Source organism: Trichomonas vaginalis, chromosome IV (genome assembly GCF_026262505.1).
Source record: "Trichomonas vaginalis G3 chromosome IV, whole genome shotgun sequence".
Taxonomy (NCBI): Eukaryota; Parabasalia; order Trichomonadida; family Trichomonadidae; genus Trichomonas; species Trichomonas vaginalis.
The window spans coordinates 17,607,954-17,626,131 of NC_067206.1; the positions used below are offsets into that span (position 1 = coordinate 17,607,954).

The 18,178-nt window shown below is 34.3% G+C and overlaps 13 protein-coding genes and 1 pseudogene across 14 annotated transcripts, besides 1 other annotated feature; 4 read left to right on the forward strand and 10 right to left on the reverse strand.

Annotated features, from left to right (window-relative positions):
* Position 1: 1 nt before the first annotated feature.
* Positions 2-17,163: a mobile genetic element.
* On the forward strand, positions 639-1,021 carry TVAGG3_0115000 (annotated as a pseudogene). Its single transcript has one exon. A coding segment is annotated over exon 1 (383 nt).
* TVAGG3_0115010 (uncharacterized protein) lies at positions 3,820-4,635 on the forward strand (the record flags this gene model as incomplete). Its single annotated transcript, XM_051223288.1, has 1 exon — positions 3,820-4,635. A coding segment is annotated over one exon (816 nt), but the record flags the coding sequence as incomplete, so codon positions are not given.
* TVAGG3_0115020 (protein of unknown function, DUF4106 family) lies at positions 7,287-7,736 on the forward strand (the record flags this gene model as incomplete). Its single annotated transcript, XM_051223289.1, has 1 exon — positions 7,287-7,736. The coding sequence occupies one exon, from the start codon at positions 7,287-7,289 to the stop codon at positions 7,734-7,736; it is 450 nt and encodes a 149-aa protein (XP_051108275.1).
* Positions 7,756-8,190, reverse strand: TVAGG3_0115030 (uncharacterized protein; the record flags this gene model as incomplete). The annotated part of the gene is made up of 1 exon (XM_051223290.1): positions 7,756-8,190. The coding sequence occupies one exon, from the start codon at positions 8,188-8,190 to the stop codon at positions 7,756-7,758; it is 435 nt and encodes a 144-aa protein (XP_051108276.1).
* On the reverse strand, positions 8,242-8,931 carry TVAGG3_0115040 (KilA, N-terminal/APSES-type HTH, DNA-binding family; the record flags this gene model as incomplete). The annotated part of the gene is made up of 1 exon (XM_051223291.1): positions 8,242-8,931. The coding sequence occupies one exon, from the start codon at positions 8,929-8,931 to the stop codon at positions 8,242-8,244; it is 690 nt and encodes a 229-aa protein (XP_051108277.1).
* TVAGG3_0115050 (organellar and viral DNA polymerase type B) lies at positions 9,134-9,748 on the reverse strand (the record flags this gene model as incomplete). Its single annotated transcript, XM_051223292.1, has 1 exon — positions 9,134-9,748. One exon carries the CDS (start codon positions 9,746-9,748, stop codon positions 9,134-9,136), a length of 615 nt encoding a protein of 204 aa, XP_051108278.1.
* Positions 10,865-11,494, reverse strand: TVAGG3_0115060 (organellar and viral DNA polymerase type B; the record flags this gene model as incomplete). The annotated part of the gene is made up of 1 exon (XM_051223293.1): positions 10,865-11,494. A coding segment is annotated over one exon (630 nt), but the record flags the coding sequence as incomplete, so codon positions are not given.
* Positions 11,899-12,561, reverse strand: TVAGG3_0115070 (uncharacterized protein; the record flags this gene model as incomplete). The annotated part of the gene is made up of 1 exon (XM_051223294.1): positions 11,899-12,561. The coding sequence occupies one exon, from the start codon at positions 12,559-12,561 to the stop codon at positions 11,899-11,901; it is 663 nt and encodes a 220-aa protein (XP_051108280.1).
* TVAGG3_0115080 (uncharacterized protein) lies at positions 13,066-13,926 on the reverse strand (the record flags this gene model as incomplete). Its single annotated transcript, XM_051223295.1, has 1 exon — positions 13,066-13,926. One exon carries the CDS (start codon positions 13,924-13,926, stop codon positions 13,066-13,068), a length of 861 nt encoding a protein of 286 aa, XP_051108281.1.
* TVAGG3_0115090 (His-Me finger endonucleases family) lies at positions 13,952-14,536 on the reverse strand (the record flags this gene model as incomplete). The annotated part of the gene is made up of 1 exon (XM_051223296.1): positions 13,952-14,536. One exon carries the CDS (start codon positions 14,534-14,536, stop codon positions 13,952-13,954), a length of 585 nt encoding a protein of 194 aa, XP_051108282.1.
* TVAGG3_0115100 (phage tail repeat-like family) lies at positions 14,567-15,151 on the reverse strand (the record flags this gene model as incomplete). Its single annotated transcript, XM_051223297.1, has 1 exon — positions 14,567-15,151. The coding sequence occupies one exon, from the start codon at positions 15,149-15,151 to the stop codon at positions 14,567-14,569; it is 585 nt and encodes a 194-aa protein (XP_051108283.1).
* On the reverse strand, positions 15,171-15,323 carry TVAGG3_0115110 (uncharacterized protein; the record flags this gene model as incomplete). The annotated part of the gene is made up of 1 exon (XM_051223298.1): positions 15,171-15,323. The coding sequence occupies one exon, from the start codon at positions 15,321-15,323 to the stop codon at positions 15,171-15,173; it is 153 nt and encodes a 50-aa protein (XP_051108284.1).
* On the reverse strand, positions 15,343-15,744 carry TVAGG3_0115120 (uncharacterized protein; the record flags this gene model as incomplete). Its single annotated transcript, XM_051223299.1, has 1 exon — positions 15,343-15,744. One exon carries the CDS (start codon positions 15,742-15,744, stop codon positions 15,343-15,345), a length of 402 nt encoding a protein of 133 aa, XP_051108285.1.
* Positions 15,762-16,218, forward strand: TVAGG3_0115130 (uncharacterized protein; the record flags this gene model as incomplete). Its single annotated transcript, XM_051223300.1, has 1 exon — positions 15,762-16,218. A coding segment is annotated over one exon (457 nt), but the record flags the coding sequence as incomplete, so codon positions are not given.
* Positions 17,164-18,178: the final 1,015 nt, after the last annotated feature.

Genomic DNA, 18,178 nt, shown 5'->3' on the forward strand with positions numbered 1-18,178 from the left:
AGAACCTAACCAATATGGAAACAAACTACTTTTGTTTCTGCAGACTATGGAACTACAATGAGATGGGTCATAAAGCTAACCCGGATAGGTGGTTCATAAACTTACAACCACAATCCAAGAAGTTGTAGACGCAATGGAAATGAATGGTGAACCAGATTAGCTGGTATTTTCAGCGCGGCTTTAATGCCATTGAAAGATATGAAAGATGCAGATATTTTGAACCAGTATGAAATGAACATGGCTGATGGAAATATAACACCTGACGTTCTAAAACATTTATCTCAAAGAACTACACAGAACCATAGAGATGGTATATTTGGTGAAGAGTTTAGAAAGAGAGTTAGGAGAGAGAAGGAAAGAACCTATTGTACATGACCTTGCAAACGAAAGTTTACAAAATGTCATAAAAACTTACTTTGCAGACGATGAAATGAGAAGGGATGAATATTTAAGAAAACTCAAATGGACAGTACCAAATGAAATGTTAGTATTGAAAAACATGTTCCTTGACAAAATAAAACCAACTACAGAAATAAATGACGCAAGACTGAAACGTTGGGTAAAAGCTTTCCCATTCACAAAAGATATTGTTGGTAACATGGAAAGAAAACCAGAATGGCTACAAAAACATATATTTGGAAACGAGCTTATTCCATATGGACAAGCTCTGTTTGAAGAGCTTGAACCGGAAACTCAGGAAAGAGTCATGCAAACAATACGCGAAGACTCAAATACAAACTATGACAAACTCTTTCTAGGATATAGGTTACCTGAGATGGGCGACCAGAGCCCAAAGGCAAAAAGGACATGGGAAATTTACAACATACTAGGTGAACATGAGGCAAAGATGCAACAACTTAAAGCAGAGGGCAAGTTACCAAAGAAGAAGAGAAGAGTAGAACAAAGTGAAAGTAGTGAAGAACAAAGTGAAAGTAGTGGCAATGAAGGAAAAAGAAGAGTTAAAAACTCAGTCAGGAAGAAAGTAAAGCTTGGTCCACGTGGGTTCTATTATGACACATAAATCCAACTATTCTATATTTTTACCCATATGAAATGTACGCCGCTCAGAATATAACGCCAACAGTTTGGATGCCATGAACGGAAATGTTTCCGAATGGTATAACGAATGCGACAATGCCATTAGAAGGTCAGAAATAGTTCCTGGAACTTACGAATATACAACTGCTGTTTCTTATGGAAACGTAGGTGAGTTTGGAGAAGGTTCTTCAACAACAGTAGATATTGCTTGCGACAGGTTTCATATAATTTCTATTGACAACTCATTCTTATACGTGGAACAAGACATTGAAATAAAACCTTCTGCCAAGTTGTCTGACAAGAAAGGTTGCAATGGTATTTTCTATGTCGGATACCAATATGCTCCAGAAGTTTTCATGGGATATAAGATATATTCTAACTCTGACTTAGTTCAAACAGTAACATGGGCAAACTATGAATGGTTCGCTTTGAGAAACTCAGTACAACCACAAGCTAGAGAACAAACAGACCAGTATGCAACTATTGAGAAAATAAGAAGACTTGACCCTAACGTTCCAGGAGTTTATGTTGACCTTTCTGGACAAACTGCAGCAGCAGTAACCAAAGTAAAACTGAAACTTAGAGTTCCTTTGTCATCTTTCCTCATCTTCAGGTTTTTAAGATACTTGCCAAACTGGGCAGGAAAAATTTCTATTGAACTTACTCCAAGCAAAAATAACTTAGTCATTGCACCAACGCAAGACCCATTCACTCTTACAGACGTAAAGGGAGCAAATCAAACGTCATTCGCCGAATTTTGCAAAGACAAAGTTGACTTAGACTTTGGTTTCTCAAACCTCAACACTGAAGTAAAGTATTATTTCAATGCTGCTGGAACTGCTTGGGACCCAGTTAGGTTTACATGCGAACAGTTTGAATGCAAGAGAATAGAAAGCAGACTTGCAGTCTATATGTTGGACCCAGATATTTCAAATGCTTTAGCTGCCAAATATATTGCAGTTCCACTTATGTTCCCTATACACCAAATATCTGTCAAAGACTTTGCAGGTGAAGTTGGAAACCAAAATCCAGGAACCGCAGGTGCAAGAACAGATATTGCTTTAACAACTGCAATGAAACACGCAGATACTATGTTTGTACTGTTCAGACGAACTATAAATGACTATTCTTGTTTCTACAACCCCGGTATTAAATATCATATAACATAGATGGCAAATATTATCCAAGAGAAGAATATTCTACAGTTGAGGATATGAGGTCATACAACTTGACATTAGATGCTATGAACTTTAACAACAACTTCACAACAACCATTAACCCTGAAATGCAAAGTTCTATTATGCCATATGTGAAAGTATGGACTCATACAGGAAGTCAAAAACTCAATATACAAATGGAGACCGTTCAAACTTTGGCTTGGCATTCCATTTGCTGACTCAGAAGACTTTATGGGTGTATTTCAACTGTTGGTACTGTACAAATACAATATACTGGTGACAGAGACGGTCCATATGAACTGAGAGCAAAGAAGTTTACAAAACCAATAGCACTTTTCACGGAAGATGCTCTTTTGAAGATTCGTTCGATGAAACCTGCTGGGGCTCCTCAGATTGGCATAACGACAGCTTCCATCGAGCAGATTTTGGCAGCAGGTCAGTAAGTTGTTCTTGAACTGACTTCTCACCATCGTAAATAGTTATGACACCTGTTTTGACATAAAATTGTATTATAAACTTACCTTTAGAAATATCTGTAAGTTTTGTTGTTATATTTTTGTCTGCTTCAAGAACTTTCACCATTTCAGTTATACCAACTTTCTTTGCTTTATGAAAATATTTTGGTTCAGCAAAGACTGCTATTCTATAACATTTTCCATTGTTTGTATAAAGAACTATTCTGTCAATGTATTTGTATTGTTTGTGTGTGTAAACTTTGTTCTGCTTCAATTCGAAGAGATACTCAAATACGTCCATCTTTTTATTCTAAGTAAAATGTCATTTCCGAAAAATAGAAGCGTAAGTGTTTCAAAAGGTTTAATGGCGGTGGCAGATGTGAAGTTAAATTCACCAACTCAAACAAACAGTCAAAGTGTTGTTGTCAATGTCAAAGAAAGAGATGTTGAAGTGGGGAAACCATACGAAGACGAAGATGGTATAACAATTGTTTCTGTAAAAGAACAACCAACATATCCTGAAGTTAGCAGAGATTAAGTTCTGTTGCAGATATTCGAAACGACTACCAACAACTGAAAAACAAACTTCAAACTCAGGAGAAGATTTGTCAAGCTTTAGGTATAATGTTAAACTTGGTCGAACACAACCCTGTAAAAGTGAACTCATATGTCATTGCACCTCATGAAGTTTTGAAAGAACTATTGAAACTTTTGACAGAGGCAGACGATATAAACATCAAAGAAATAGAACCCGACGTTAGTTGCTGTGGTGTTTCATATAATGTCATTGACAAGATATACGTTATGAAAGGAGGTGAAACGTTGAACTTAAAATATAGTTTCCCAGACGTTATAAAAATATTTGACGACCACAACATTTCATTAAAATTTATTTGCTAAGTAAAAATGTCAAAACTTCTTGAAAGATGTTTGAAGAAAAATAATATAGACTTTATTTCATGTAAAGGACTTTACACACTTTTGAACGATATGAAAGACCCTGTTTTGTTTGTTCGTGTAGACAAAGGAAAGTTCTATGTCTTTACAAAATATTTGAACTTCTTAGACAGAGAACTTCAAGAAACGCCATGTGAAAGTTTAGATGAAGTTCTTTCTCCACTTTCAGAAAAACTTTTAAATATATGTAAATGGCAGAAGACATAGTGGTTTATACTATTACGACTAAAAACCCTGAGTCATATAATTCTATAACAACAAACTTACAAAGTCCTCAAGGACGATATTGTAAACTAACTTTAAACACAATGACGACTAAAGCTTGTTTTGCTCTTTTGACACCAGAAGATTTTATTGTTGTGAATGGTAAAAAATACTCCTTTGAAGATACTTACTCAGATATACCACCAACAGGTTTTGTTGACTTATTTAATACTTTAAGGACGAGTGTAACATGTGCTGCAACTAGAGCAGGTTTCATTATGTTTGGATGTCCGACTGAGTTTACTATAAACAATATGAGCTATAATACAAAACTTATATCTGGTTTTTACTACCAACAATTTCCTATAACAGGAAAAGGTGTCATACAAGGTTTGTCTGTTCCATTGACTTTAAGTACACCTATTTTATATATTGTTTCAAACTTAGGTTCAAAGTGCTATTCGAATGTCGACAGAAACTACTATGACCAAAAGATACTTATGCGTATAAACAACACTTTCTCTGCTGGTTTGCCTATTGTTCATTCGAATGCAGAGTTTTCAGCTTTAGTAAACTCAAACACTTTAGCAAACATAAACTTAACCTTAGTTGACGCAAACTTTGTTCCTGTAAAACTTTTATGTCCTATGTATTTGTCAATGACGGCAGAAAGTTTCGAATTGGAAGATGCAACTGGTGAAAGTATTGTATTACAAGAACAACTTCAACAACAAATAGCTCAAGAACAACTTCAACAACAAATAGCTCAAGAACAACAAATGCAACAAATAGCTCAAGAACAAAGTCAAGAATAAAAAAAAATATTTTTTTTATTTTTATAAAAATGTACAGAATAGATGTTCAGATTTTTATGACTTCCAAGCGTTCAGAAATATGTGTCCATTTCGAGACTATAACAAAAGCAGTCGAGAATTTGAACGTTTAGTCATTTATGTCGACTCTGCCCAGAATGTTATGTTATGAAAGAATGGGATGTAGTCTTTAACAAACCTAAAGCGACAATAGTTTCAGAACAAGAATGTAAACAGAAACTTAAGAAAATAAAAGTCGTACAATTGGCATGAAGATGTTAGATGCTTGGGATATCTTATTGTCAAAACTTGAAGATTTTTTCAGTTCGTGGTATAAAGTTTTATACACCTTCTCCAAACTTCTATTCTATCTTCACTGGATATAAATACGAACAAGTAAATGGAAAGAAAATGTTATAGAAGCTTGGTTAGACCATGTCAAAGAAAATTATATGCAATGGAAACGAAAGAGTCTATGAGTATATCTTATGTTGGTTTGCAAAACATCTTACAACATCCAAGTGCTAAAAATGAAAACTGCTCTCATTTATAATTGGAAAAACAAGGAACTGGTAAGACACATTCTTTACAGATATTTTGTGCAAACTGTTAGAAGGTTATTCGAATCCGAATATGACAAACTTAGAAAACATCTGCGGTAAATTTAACTCTTCAATAGAGAATATGAAACTTATATATATGTAACGAACTTCAAAGTATAGATACAACAAAAGTTTTGAACTCAGATGCTTTGAAGAGTCTTATAACAGACAAAGTTGGAGTTGTTGAAAGAAAGTATAAAGACCAAAGAGTTTGTTGAAAATGTTGCAAATTTCATTATGGTTTCAAACAATGCTGTTCCGATGAAGTTAGAAAGTTCTGACAGAAGTATGTAGTTGTCAGAACGTCAGAAGCTCATATGCAAGATACAGAATATTTTGACGACTTAGCAGAAACTTTGACATCTGACTTTTACAACCACTTTCTCATATTTTATGAACATTAGATATTCTAAGTTCAATCCAAGACAAATTCCACATACAGAAGAGAGACAAACATTGTTAGAAGCAAACAAGAGTGTATATGAACTGTTCATAGATGAAACTGACTTTGAGTGTTTAGATGAAAGGTCATTGTACGATTCGTATAAACAATATTGTCAAGAATATGGTTATATGACAGCGTCTAAACGAACATTCTTGGCAAATGTCAAAAAGTCTTTTAGATGTTCAGAATGGTGTATATACAAAGAAAAATTTTTCTGAGTAAATTTTAAAAAAAATATTTTTTTATCCGATAGAAAAGATGACAAAATTCATCTCAGTAAACAAGTACATGTCAGGACTTAAAGAAGAACTAGACCCATTCACATATTTGAATGTTACTTCTACCATTTTGAAAAGTCTTCATTCAGCAAAGTTTGGAACATCGAACAGTTAAGTTTGCTATTGTGACTAAAAATGGTGCGAAATTTGAAGACTTAGACATAGAAGGTTTGTTAGCAGTCAAAGAAAGTTTGACAGAAGGTTCTCAAAACTCGAAGAAGGTAAAGCATACAAACTTTTTATACCTTATGAACAAAGAAAGCAGACGACTATGAATATTATGAGTCTAAAGTTGTAGAAGTTCAAGGTAAATTGGGTAAAAAGATTTAGAGTCTAAGCCAGTGTTTGCTCCTAAAGAGGAAGAGAACATTGACATTGACCCAGAAATGTTCTAAAAATAAAATTTTATTTTTACATGTCATATCTCCCCTTCTCTGGTTCAGGTCTTTCTTTCTCTTCTTCTACTTTCTTTCTTTCTTTTCTCTCTTCTTCTTTTCTGGTGGAGTTATGTCAAACTTCTCAGAACCATATTTTTGTAAAAGTTCTTTGTCTTTAATAGCCTCTTCTATTCTGTTTTCTATTTCATCTTCAAGAACAGTGCATGTGTCTTCTTTGCATTCTAAGAAGTTTTGTTGGACTTCATCTCTCCAAGAGGCGTCATCTCTGTCAACAAGTCTGTCATTGACAAATTTTAAGACTTCTCTGCTTAATGTTTTTATGGTTTTTGTCATATTCCAGAAAACAGAACTTTAGAACAAATTCACCTTTCTTGTTTACACTATGTAAGATTTTATGGTCGACAGATGTTTGCTGTCGAAAAGCTTGTCTCGAATATAGATGGCGAAATCACTAGACATTTTCTAAAAGATAAAAATTTTAATTTTTCTAAAAATATGTTAGAAAAAAGTTTGCTGACATTGACAAAAAATTTGAGAATGTTTTAAATAAGAACAAGAGGAAGTTGAAAATGCTCAGAAAAACCCATACATGACAAGTTCTTATTTGCTCAGAATGGTATAACAGGTCTAATTGCACCACCTGGGTCGGGTAAGACTTTCACTTATCTTAAAATGGCTGCACAACAACAAGAACTAGATGAGAAGAACCCATTCTATGAGTTAGTTGTTTATTTGTAGTACTTCTGGTCAATTTGACCAAACCGTCAATTCGTTCAAAGATATTATAAAGAAGTCTAAGTTAGTATGTATAAAAGACTCTGAGTTGTTAGATTGGATAAAGAAGTACCAAAGAAGAGTTTTGAAGTACAATGCTATAAATGAGTATATAAATTCTAAGTTTAAAGACCCAAATGAGGAAATGCAGAGAATATTAGAGAAGAAACACTTCAGAAACAAACAGAAAGAGATAGAATACATTTCGAAGAAATTGCAATCTTACGATTGGAAGACTTACCCTCATAGATGTCTTCTTATCTTAGATGATTTCGCCTCTCATCCTTTGTTAAAGAACAGAGAACAAGACATGTGTCGAATTCTTAAGAAGCTCAGACACTTTAACATCTCAGTTGTCATTTGTGTACAGACAGCAAAGAGTTTAAGTAAGGATGTAAAGAGAATACTTACTGACATTGTACTTTTCCCCGGATTGTCCGAAGACGATTTCATGGAACTTATGAAAGAGTCCATGGCAGGTAAGTTTGACAGACATGAACTATGGGAGAAGTACAAAGTCATACAAGACCCTCATACTTCTTTCAGAATTCATATCTACGCAAACAAAGTTCAAATTGTAAAAAGTCAAGCGTAAAAAATGTAAGTGTTTAGTCTTAGTCTGTTGTGGTGCTGCAGCTTTCGGTTCTTCTGGCTTTGGAATGGACTCGGTTGGTGGTACGTCGGACATTCGTTTGTGTCCTGTCGGAAGGAAGAACTTTTCCTGTTGGAAGGAAGGACTCGGAATGTCGGAAGGAAATTTTTTTCCAGTTGTCGGGAAATTTTTTTCCTGTCTGAAGGAAAAATTTTTTCTGTCGTTCGACCAAAAAGTTCTCAATTTTCGAAAATTTGAATGGTTTACGGACGAACAACAGGAAAATTTTTTCCAGTTGTCGGGAATTTTTTTTCCAGTTGTCGGGAAATTTTTTTCCAGTTGTCGGGAAGGACTTGGAATGTCGGAAGGAAGAACTTGGAATGTCGGAAGGAAGAACTTGGAATGTCGGAAGGAAGAACTTGGAATGCCAGAAGGATTTGACAAGACAATTTACCATCTAGAGCTACCTGAGCCATCTGAAGTCAAGCTTGAAAAATAAATGGTTCATTTACTCTACTTGTTTGAAGTTGTCAAAATACTCTGTTATTTTTTCCTTTAACAATGGCAAATCTTCTTTGAAGGTAAGTATTGTACAACCTTTAATATCATAGTGTGTTTGAGGTAAAGTATCTTGAACTATTTGTTTCACATCTTCATTTGGTGTCATTGAAATCGGTAAGTTTTCGCGATAGAACCAATTTCTGTCAGATTTGTAAATCTTAGCAAGGTCGTAAAAGCTTTTGTTGTTTCTTCTGACTAAATGCAACATAACCATATCTCTGTCTTCTTCATTTTCCATCTCTTCAGTATAAATCATATACTTATAGTTCTTTTCCTTTCCTTTTGGTACCGAACGTGGTATTCTTTTCTGAAGGCTTTTGTCTTTTGCTTCAAGCTTGTTCTCTAGCTCTTCACGTTCTTGTCTATGAATTTCGTCAAGAAGTTTGTAAACATGCCATGCATAACGAGGAGAAGCCCATATTGCAACAGCATTTACTAAAAGTCTATGAACATACCAGCCTCTTAAATTTATTGGCAAATTTTTACGATTTTCATGTGTTTTATGCAAGACCGAAAAAAGTCGGTCTAGAGAAATTTCACTCAAAAGTTCTTGTGTGCTTTGGTTTCTGAACCAGTCGTCTGCGTGTTTAGTATCTGGTGCAAAACATGCTGTCAAAATACTTTGCATTTGGTACATATCGTCTTTGACCGAACGAATGAGACGTAACTGTTTGTTATACTGAACCCACTCATATTCTTCATTTATAGCTTCATGAACGATAGCAGTTGTTGTGTTCTCTGTTGTTGTCATATCTGTTCTTACATACAAAATAAAAAAAATATTTTTTTAAAAATTAGCGTTATTTTCTGACTTTCACAAAAGACCAAAAATAAACGCTTTACATGTATTTTTCAGCAACTTCGTCAAATAATTTTATAGCTTTACCTATCTCATCTACTTCAAACGTTTCTTTACCTTTCGTGGGAGCACCATACATTTTCTCAAACTTTTCAAGTAGTTCTGTTTCAGCAGCTCTCATATCGTTAACAAACACAACCTTAACTCTATTGACTATACTGTCATATCTTTTAGTTATATTATATGTTCTTCCTATCTTATATCTCTTTGTATTGAAGTCCTTCGGTTTCTGAACGATGTAAAGTAAGCCTTCACTGCAACGTTCAGTATCGAATGAACCATATGTTATGAAGTTATATCCAACAACTGGGTCTAACCATAACAAAACTATTGGTATAAGACTTTTGTCGATGAGATATGCTGTAGTTCCATAGAATCTTACCGATATCATAAGCTCAGGATTTCTTGTCAAAATTTTCTGAGTAGAAGCAGTTCTAACCCAGTCGTGGGATGTTTTCTTTCCAGATAGTGTTAGAATGTCTGACAAAGAATATTTCTTGTATTTCTTTGAGTATCTTACGTTTAAATCACCAATTCTAACCATTTTGGTGTCATTGTCTATCTTTTTAACTGTTTCAAACTCAGTGTTTGTCATTTTCTGTTTCTTACATACAAAATAAAAAAATTTTTTTTTAAAAAACTAACTTTATTTTTTCTATCTTGTATCTTAAGGAAATTCACGATTTTCATGTGTTTTAGGCGACCAGGTTTTTTTCCCTACTCGCAATTTTTTACGATTTTCGTATGGAATCTCGTTCCTCGGTTTTCCTCGGGTCGCAAACATATGAGGAAATTCATGAAATTTGGTCATTTTTTCACGATTTTCGTATGGAATCTCTATCCTCGGTTTTCCGAGGGAAGCAAACATATGAGGAAATTCATGAAATTTGGTCATTTTTTCACGATTTTCATGAGTTTTAGGCGACCAGGTTTTTTTCCCTACTCGCAATTTTTTACGATTTTCATGTATAAAAGATACGATTTCAGGGATTTTTTTACGAAGTGTTAAAGTTCTCTTCGTAAAAAAATAACAGTTATATAATGAAATTTGGTCATTTTTTTCACGATTTCAGGGATTTTTTTACGAAGTGTTAAAGTTCTCTTCGTAAAAAAATAACAGTTATATAATGAAATTTGGTCATTTTTTTTACGATTTTCATGAGTTTTAGGCGACCCCGGAAAAAGTCTGGGTCGCAATTTTTTACGATTTTCATGTATAAAAGATATGATTTCAGGGATTTTTTTGACGAAGTGTCAAAGTTCTCTTCGTAAAAAAATACAGTTATATAATGAAATTTGGTCATTTTACTCAGACAAAAATATATTTTAGGTGTCACCAGGTCCCTCGGTCCCTCGGTCCCTCGGTCAACTAACATCTTTTTGAAAATGGTGACAACATGACATTTTGACAACAACACAGGAAATAAACTTCTTCGTATATGTTTCACAAGCGTTTTACATGGTATATGTTGTGATGGTTCATGACTTTAAACAGTTTTGTAGCTTCTATTTCTTCACGAAGGATATCAAAAGTTTTAACAATGCCGAAGGTTTCTTTATATTTCTTCTTGACGTCAGATAGAAGGAAATCGTCAGCTGTTGGATAGTTTTTGTTCAGAAATGTCAACATGTCCATTTTATCTTCTGCTGGTTTCTCTGCTTCTTTCTTTAAGTCAGCATAGTCGTTTCTCATACGTTCTATCTCTTTGACGGAGTAGTTATATTTCTTCATTGCTGCTTTACATTTAGAACATTGCGGGTTCATTTTAGCATTGTACATTGAAACCTTACCTGCTAAAACAACTAAGGCGTAAATGGTTTTCTTTAACTCAAAAGTTGCGGGTTTTATCTGTTCATTCCATACTTTACCTCTTCTATCTTTATCTCTTATCTGCCATACACATTTTGCAACTAACGAAACAAAGTTGTCGTAGGTCTTAAACTCCCCAGATTTATATATGTCAATGAAATATACCATATCGCAATCTTTGTGGTTGCAATGAAATCCAAGAAACTCATAGTTTACCTTTCGTATGAACTTCTTTATTTCAACTGAGTCAGTTGCTTTGACTTCAATTTCATCGAATTCAGGAATAGTGAGCTTTTGTTGTTGTATTTCAGGAAGTTTAGGTAGATGTTCCACCAGGTCCTGCATTTCATAAAGATACTGTTCATTTGTTTCATCTTTCGCACTACAGTCTAAATCTCCTTGGAGAAGTTCTTGCTTTATCTTCTGGATTTCTGTTTCGAAAGTATATGAAGAAGGAATGAAGCTTTTCATCTCTACTAACATAGATGTTGGGTTCATGACTAAAGAGTTTGGTGCTGTTGTTGCTAACATGTTCTTACAATAAAAATAAAAAATATTTTTTTAAAAAAACTAACTTTATTTTTTATGTTTTTTGTGAAAGTGTCAAAACTCATGAGTTTTGGTTGAAAAATACGGTGGAGCCAAAAGTGGCTCGACCTCAAAACAAGCATTTTGTGAAGAATATACCAACCCGCGGAATTCCGCGGGTTGCTTTTTATACAAAATTCAACGGGTGAAAGAATACGATGAAGTCATGACAAAACATTTACGATGAAGTTTATTTCCTGGACTGTTGTCTAAATGTCATGTTGTCACACTTTTTCAGAGAAGTTCGTTTAACCGAGGGACCGAGGGACCGAGGGACCTGGTGACACCTAAAAACCATCTACCCTAAAATATATTTTTGCCGAATTCAATAAAAATAAATGGTTCATTTACTCACAATATTTTTGTACAAAACGACCCCAAACTTTTAACTTCTTTTCTGCAGCTTCTAATGCTATCTTAGCGAGTTCATATTCTCTAAATTCTCTCTTTAAATCTTCTTGTTCCCATTGGTCTAGTTCGTATGGAGAATCTTTATAACCATAACACATCTCATGTTCATGTTCTATTTGTTTTTCATGCATTTTTCTAACTTCTTGTTCGAACAAAGGTTTAGCATTCTCTACTGTATCTTCGAGTTCTTCTTCATCTAATTTCTCATGAACTTTCTTGTCTATGGAGTCCATAATTTTTCCAACTGCTATACAATATTTTGGAGAAGCCCACATTGCTATATAGTTTACAAGTCTTGGGTCTACATACGTTCCTCTAACCTGTTTGATTTCATCAGGAATTCCTGCATGAATTTTGTATAAAAAGCAACCGCCGGAATTCCGCGGGTTGGTATATTCTTCACAAAATGCCTTAAAATACTCTTCCCAGGACTTATTTTCCAACAACCTTCTAAAGTCTTTCCTAAACTGCTGACACATATTTGTTGCATTTATATAACCATCCTTGTCTCTACGTAAGACTTCAATACCGTTGTAAGTGCCTTTTGTGAATGTTTCGCCATTAGATTTGTTCGTGAACGTTTTTGCTTCGACTGTCATTTCAGTTCTTACAATAAAAATAAAAAATATTTTTGGGTGGTACGTCGGACATTCGTTTGTGGCTTAACCGTCGGACATTCGTTTGTGGCTTAACCGTCGGACATTGTCTTGAAACAGTATAAGACTAGTTCTGAGATCTCACCATCTAACCTAAAATATATTTTTGCCGAAAAAAATGAGTTTTGGTTGAAAAATACGGTGGAGCCAAAAAGTGGCTCGACCTCAAAACAAGCATTTTGTGAAGAATATACCAACCGCCGGAATTCCGGCGGTTGCTTTTTATACAAAATTCAACGGGTGAAAGAATACGATGAAGAAGTCATGACAAAACATTTACGTACATGTTTGACAAAACATTTACGAAGAAGTCTTGACAAAACATTTACGATGAAGAAGTCTTGACATTTTCCTGGACTGTTGTCAAAATGTCATGTTGTCACCATTTTCAAAAAGATGTTAGTTGACCGAGTGACCGAGTGACATGGTGACACCTAAAAGTATTTTTCAATACTTTTTCAGCACTTTTCCGTAGTTATATATGAAAGACAATTCGAGATAAAAGTCATAGTACAATGGAATAATATGTTGCACACCATTTGTTGTGAACCAAACTTGAAAGTCAGAGAAACTGTTACTAGGTGGTTCGTAGAATTTAGAAGCAAAGTCATAAAAGTCCTTACCAATACATAGAAAACTATTGTTGCTTGAACTGAAACTTGCATGACACATAACATTTTGAGGGTCAAACACGTTTCTATAAACTGTCAAATCTGCTGGTGGAAGTATAAATTTAAATGGACCATCTGGTGGTAATGGTTCGTTCTGGTTTAGTAACCGAAGAAATTGTGCCCAAGAACGTTTGTCTACTTTCCAAAATAAAAACTCTGTATCTCTTGGAGGGTTAATTTCAATCTTTTGAAATGAAACGGTGGAGTTCATCTTGTCATATTCTAGTTTCAGATAGTATGTTCCATTTAGTAAAGAGTCGTATTTTTCTTGAAATTCCCAATAGTATTTGTTTATTTGAGTTTGAAAGTCATTTAGAGTTTTCTCAAGACTTTCGTCTGAACGAACTGTAAAGATTCTCATTTCATCAAATTTGTCTATTAGACCATCAGAACCTTTATACTGCCCATGAAAATATACTGCGAACATAAACGCGTTAGTTCTATTTGAAAACAAAACTCTTCTAAATCCTATTGCCTTTGCATCTGAAGGACTTTGAAGCCAACGAATTGGATAGTCAAACCTGTATGAACGGGATGAAATTTCTTCATCTGAAATAGTCCTACCAGCATTTGTAAAGATATAGTCTAACGGTTTTGTATCTGCTACTTTTGTTCTTTGTTTTTCAACCTGAAGCATTTAATATATGTAAAAATATATGGTTTTAAAATGGTATGCCATATAGCTTCTTGAATTTGTTAAGAAGTATTTGAACGTGTTTTCCATCTGTATCTCTAGTGTTTACATAAGCATAGCCCGCCTTAGTAAAATATACTTGTAATTTCCTATAGTTTACGCCGGTATAAAAGTAGAAAGAGTCTTGTTCTTCGCTATAGTAGTAAAACTCAAACGTATGCTCGCCATAGTCTGTAATTTCAATTGTTTCATCTTCTAGTTCGTCGACAAATTCGAATACAATATCTCCAAATTTGCCTTTGTTCTTATTGTTTTCAGAACGAGTGACCCAACGTAAGTTTTCAAGTCTATTGTCGTTTCTTATACGGTTTATATGGTCTACAAAAGGTAAATTGTTAGGATTCAGTATAAAATGAGTTGCAATGACAATATGTTTAAAATAGTGTTTTCTACCCATATTCATAATAGCATATCCGTCATTTCGCTCCCATTCGCTTAAAACTCTTTTTGTCTTTTTGTTTCTGACTTCAAATGACTCACAACAGTGAATTTCATATTTCTCATCTAACAAACAAGTTTCCCAACGGTCTTCTCCAACAAACTCAGCGTACATTTCAAATAAAATAAAAAAATATTTTTTTCTTTACTTAACATAACTGCCTGAAGCCATAAGTCTTTGACGCCAACCCATACCAGCTAATGAAGGTTGACTTGGTTTAGTTTCCAAACTAAACTTTGGTTTTGGTTTATCTTCAGTTTTTGGTTTTTCTTCTTCTATCGGTTTTTCGTCACTTTTCGGTTCCTTTGACTTTACTTCACTTGCAGGAATAGTTGTGTCGTCAACATCTTCATAAATATCATATGCCATTTGTTTTTGTTTTCCTTTCAACTTTTTGTGTTTGTTGTAAAGTTTAGAATATTTTGACTCTAAGTCAATGAGATGTTCTATAATGAACTGTTGGTCAGTGAAGTAAACTTTTCCATCTGTTGTCTCGAAAGCTCCTTCAGACTTCAATATTTTATTTGTGAGAGTCTGTTTCTTTTTTGAGATACTAGCCGTTCCATTTTTATGAAAAGTGACTTTATAGTTAGGGTTTGTATTTCCAGACCTGGCACTTTCTATTATTGAATTTTTCTCTTCATCTGTAAGTTCTTTGACAGGTTTTGACAATGGTTCTGAACTTTTTGTTTGTGGTGTCAAATCTACCGTTTCAACTTCTTCGGTCATTTCATCTCAGTAAAAAATTTTAGTTTGGTTTGTTTTCAACTGGTTGTTGTTGTTTTTTAAGTCGGTCTAAAACTTCCTGAGGTATAGGAAGAACTTGACAAACACGTTGTGTAACTGCTGGAAGTCGACAAATCCATCTTGAACCCATTTGTCTCAATGCTGTATTGTTCATTTCATCTCAGTAAAAAATTTTACATTCCCCAAGTTTGAGGCGGTTGAGGTTGGTTATTGTTTACCCATTGTTGTGCATGGTTATATCCTCTGTTAAAGAATCTTTCACCTTGGTCCATATAGTGTCCTGCTTGGTTATAGTAGTCATTTGCTTTGTTATAATAGTTTCCTGCTTGTCTTCCTACATTGTCCATCCATCCTTGAACTTTTCCTCTTGTTTCAGGATTTGGAATAAGATTTGTTGCATCTCGTGCTACATCCCAACCTTTCTGTACAGTTTGTATAATAGGTTGTGCTTTCTCTTTAAGTATACCTAATGTACTCAAAATCTTCCTTCCAACTCCAAATACACCTCTAGCTATTGTTCCCACTGCGGGCAAAAATCTGGATGCAACTCCTGCTAACGCGCCAAATAAACCCATTTCTTATAGGATAAAAAATGACGAATCCAAACAAGGACCCCTATGTTTCTAAAGCGACAAAGAAAGCACTCATGGTAAAAATCTTTAGTTCAACACCAAATGCTTGGTTTATGGATATCTTGGAAAACATTCCGAGGTATAGAGAAGATGGACCACCATACTGGCTAATATTTGTCGGTCAAAACACAAGATACTGTGAAGCCATACCATTACAGTCCAAAGCTATTTTAGATATCTTAGCAGCTTTGACAATATTTGTTGACAAATACCATCCAACAAAACTGACATCTGACTGTGAAAGTTCTTTCAAATCAGACGATATTAAAAACTATCTGCGTTCAAAAAATGTAAACCAATATTTCATTGTCGACCAAAACCATTCTGCTCTTGGTGTCATTGACGGTTGTATAAAAATGTTAAGAGACTTAAACCAACCACAAGGTGGTGAAGCAAATGAAATGTCATATGACGACAAGTATAGACACTTCTCCATGGCAAAGATGAGACAAGTTTTAAATATTTACAATAACCGTAAACAAAAAGGTTTGGGAAACCACTCCCCGAAGAAATGAAAAACAACCCTGACTTAGAGAAAGACTATATATTTAATAATTTAGTCAAAAGAGACAAACAAGAAAGAATGCCGGGCTTCAAACTTCAGAAAGGTGACAAAGTAAAAATAGAAATACCTAAACGCGACCCATATGAAAATACTATTGACTATGACAACAATGGGAACCCGACAGGTACTCACATTCGTGTTCGTAAAAATAGAAGAAAGTATACAAGAGAATATTATGAAGTTTTAGGCAAACATGGCAAAATGTACACACTGCAAGCAGAAGATAAAACTACTATTGTCAGACCTCGTTTCAAACTTGTCAAAGTTCAAGGTGGTATACTTTCAAAGACAGTTCCTAACAAATATAAGACAACTCCTGACGAATATGCTAAAGAAGTTGAAAATGACGACTAAGCAATTCTATACCATGCGTAAATTGTCATGTAAGGTGGCATGTAGTCTTTACTTTGTCCCGTTGTTTGCGTATATCCCGAAACGCGATGTGTATGGTTTCCATCTCCCTGAGTGTTACCCCAGAAACAATTTATAGCAAACTGAACGTCGTCTTTAACATCATATCCTTTACCTTTTTTCATTGCTGACCAATCCCAAAATCTATGCTTATGCCAACCTGCTTGAGATGTACTTAAATCTATGTAGTGACTATGTGCAGGTAAGTTTTCACCTGAAATCGTTTTACTTCCACCTGTTTCCTTTGAAGAGTTTGCACAATACAAAAACCTGTCGACTATTTGTTCCCATGCCCCAACACCAAACATTACTTGAGGACCTCTTGCTTCCATAGATGTATAAATAGAACCTACTGGGTTCATTAAATCAAACATATGAGACATTATAGGATTGTCTCTTTTGAACTTAAAATATAGTGCAACTATTTCAGGTTTCTTCTGGTTTGTGTCAGAATATTTTTTATAATATAATCTTATGTTTTCAGGGTAGGTAAAGTCTTGACTATAATATTTGTTTCTGTCATCTTCATAATAGTATACTATTCTCGTTTTTTCTATTGCATTATATCTTTTATATCTATAATATTCTAAATATAATATTTGCTTTTGTTCATTTGTGTGTAGTGTTCTGACATCAACTCCATAGTCATAATAGTATGGTGCTGGAGCTGGGTCAGGCAATGTCATATCTGTCATTTCATAAACTCGGAAATATTTCTTTTGTTCGTCTCCATATAAGTTTAAGTAGCAGTTGTTGTCTAATGGAACTTTAACTTGTGTTCCATCATTCTTTTTATAACTTACATACATTTCATTGTTATTTTTCGGAATGAGTTTATACCGTGTACCATTTTTTAAGGAATGTACAAACTGCCATCTAAAATATTTGTTTTCTTCATTGAAAGAAAAGTCACCAACAATAGTTTCAATATTTTTTGTTCCAACTAAACTTTGGTATATTTCATTGACATATGTTTTATCTGCTTTATTTTCAAGGCTAACGTTTAAGTCTGTTATTTCAGAAGATGTATGTGTATGTCCAACGTCACTTTTCCTGTTTAAGGTTTCTTGTAAGTTTGCAATATTTGCAATGGTATGTGTATGTCCAACGTCACTTTTCCTGTTTAAGGTTTCTTGTAAGTTTGCAATATTTGCAATGGTATGTGTATGTCCAATGTCACTTTTCCTGTTTAAGGTTTCTTGTAAGTTTGCAATATTTGCAATGGTATGTGTATGAGTCTTTTTAGAATATTCGTTTTCAGCTCTTGTCACTTCACTTGACATTTTATTGTCAACATATGTTTTGTCTGCTAGTTCAGGATGAGTATGTTCTTTTGTTGCATAAGCTTTGTCAGCTCTTTCTTCTTCTTTTGCTATTGCATCGTCTACATATTCTTTGTCA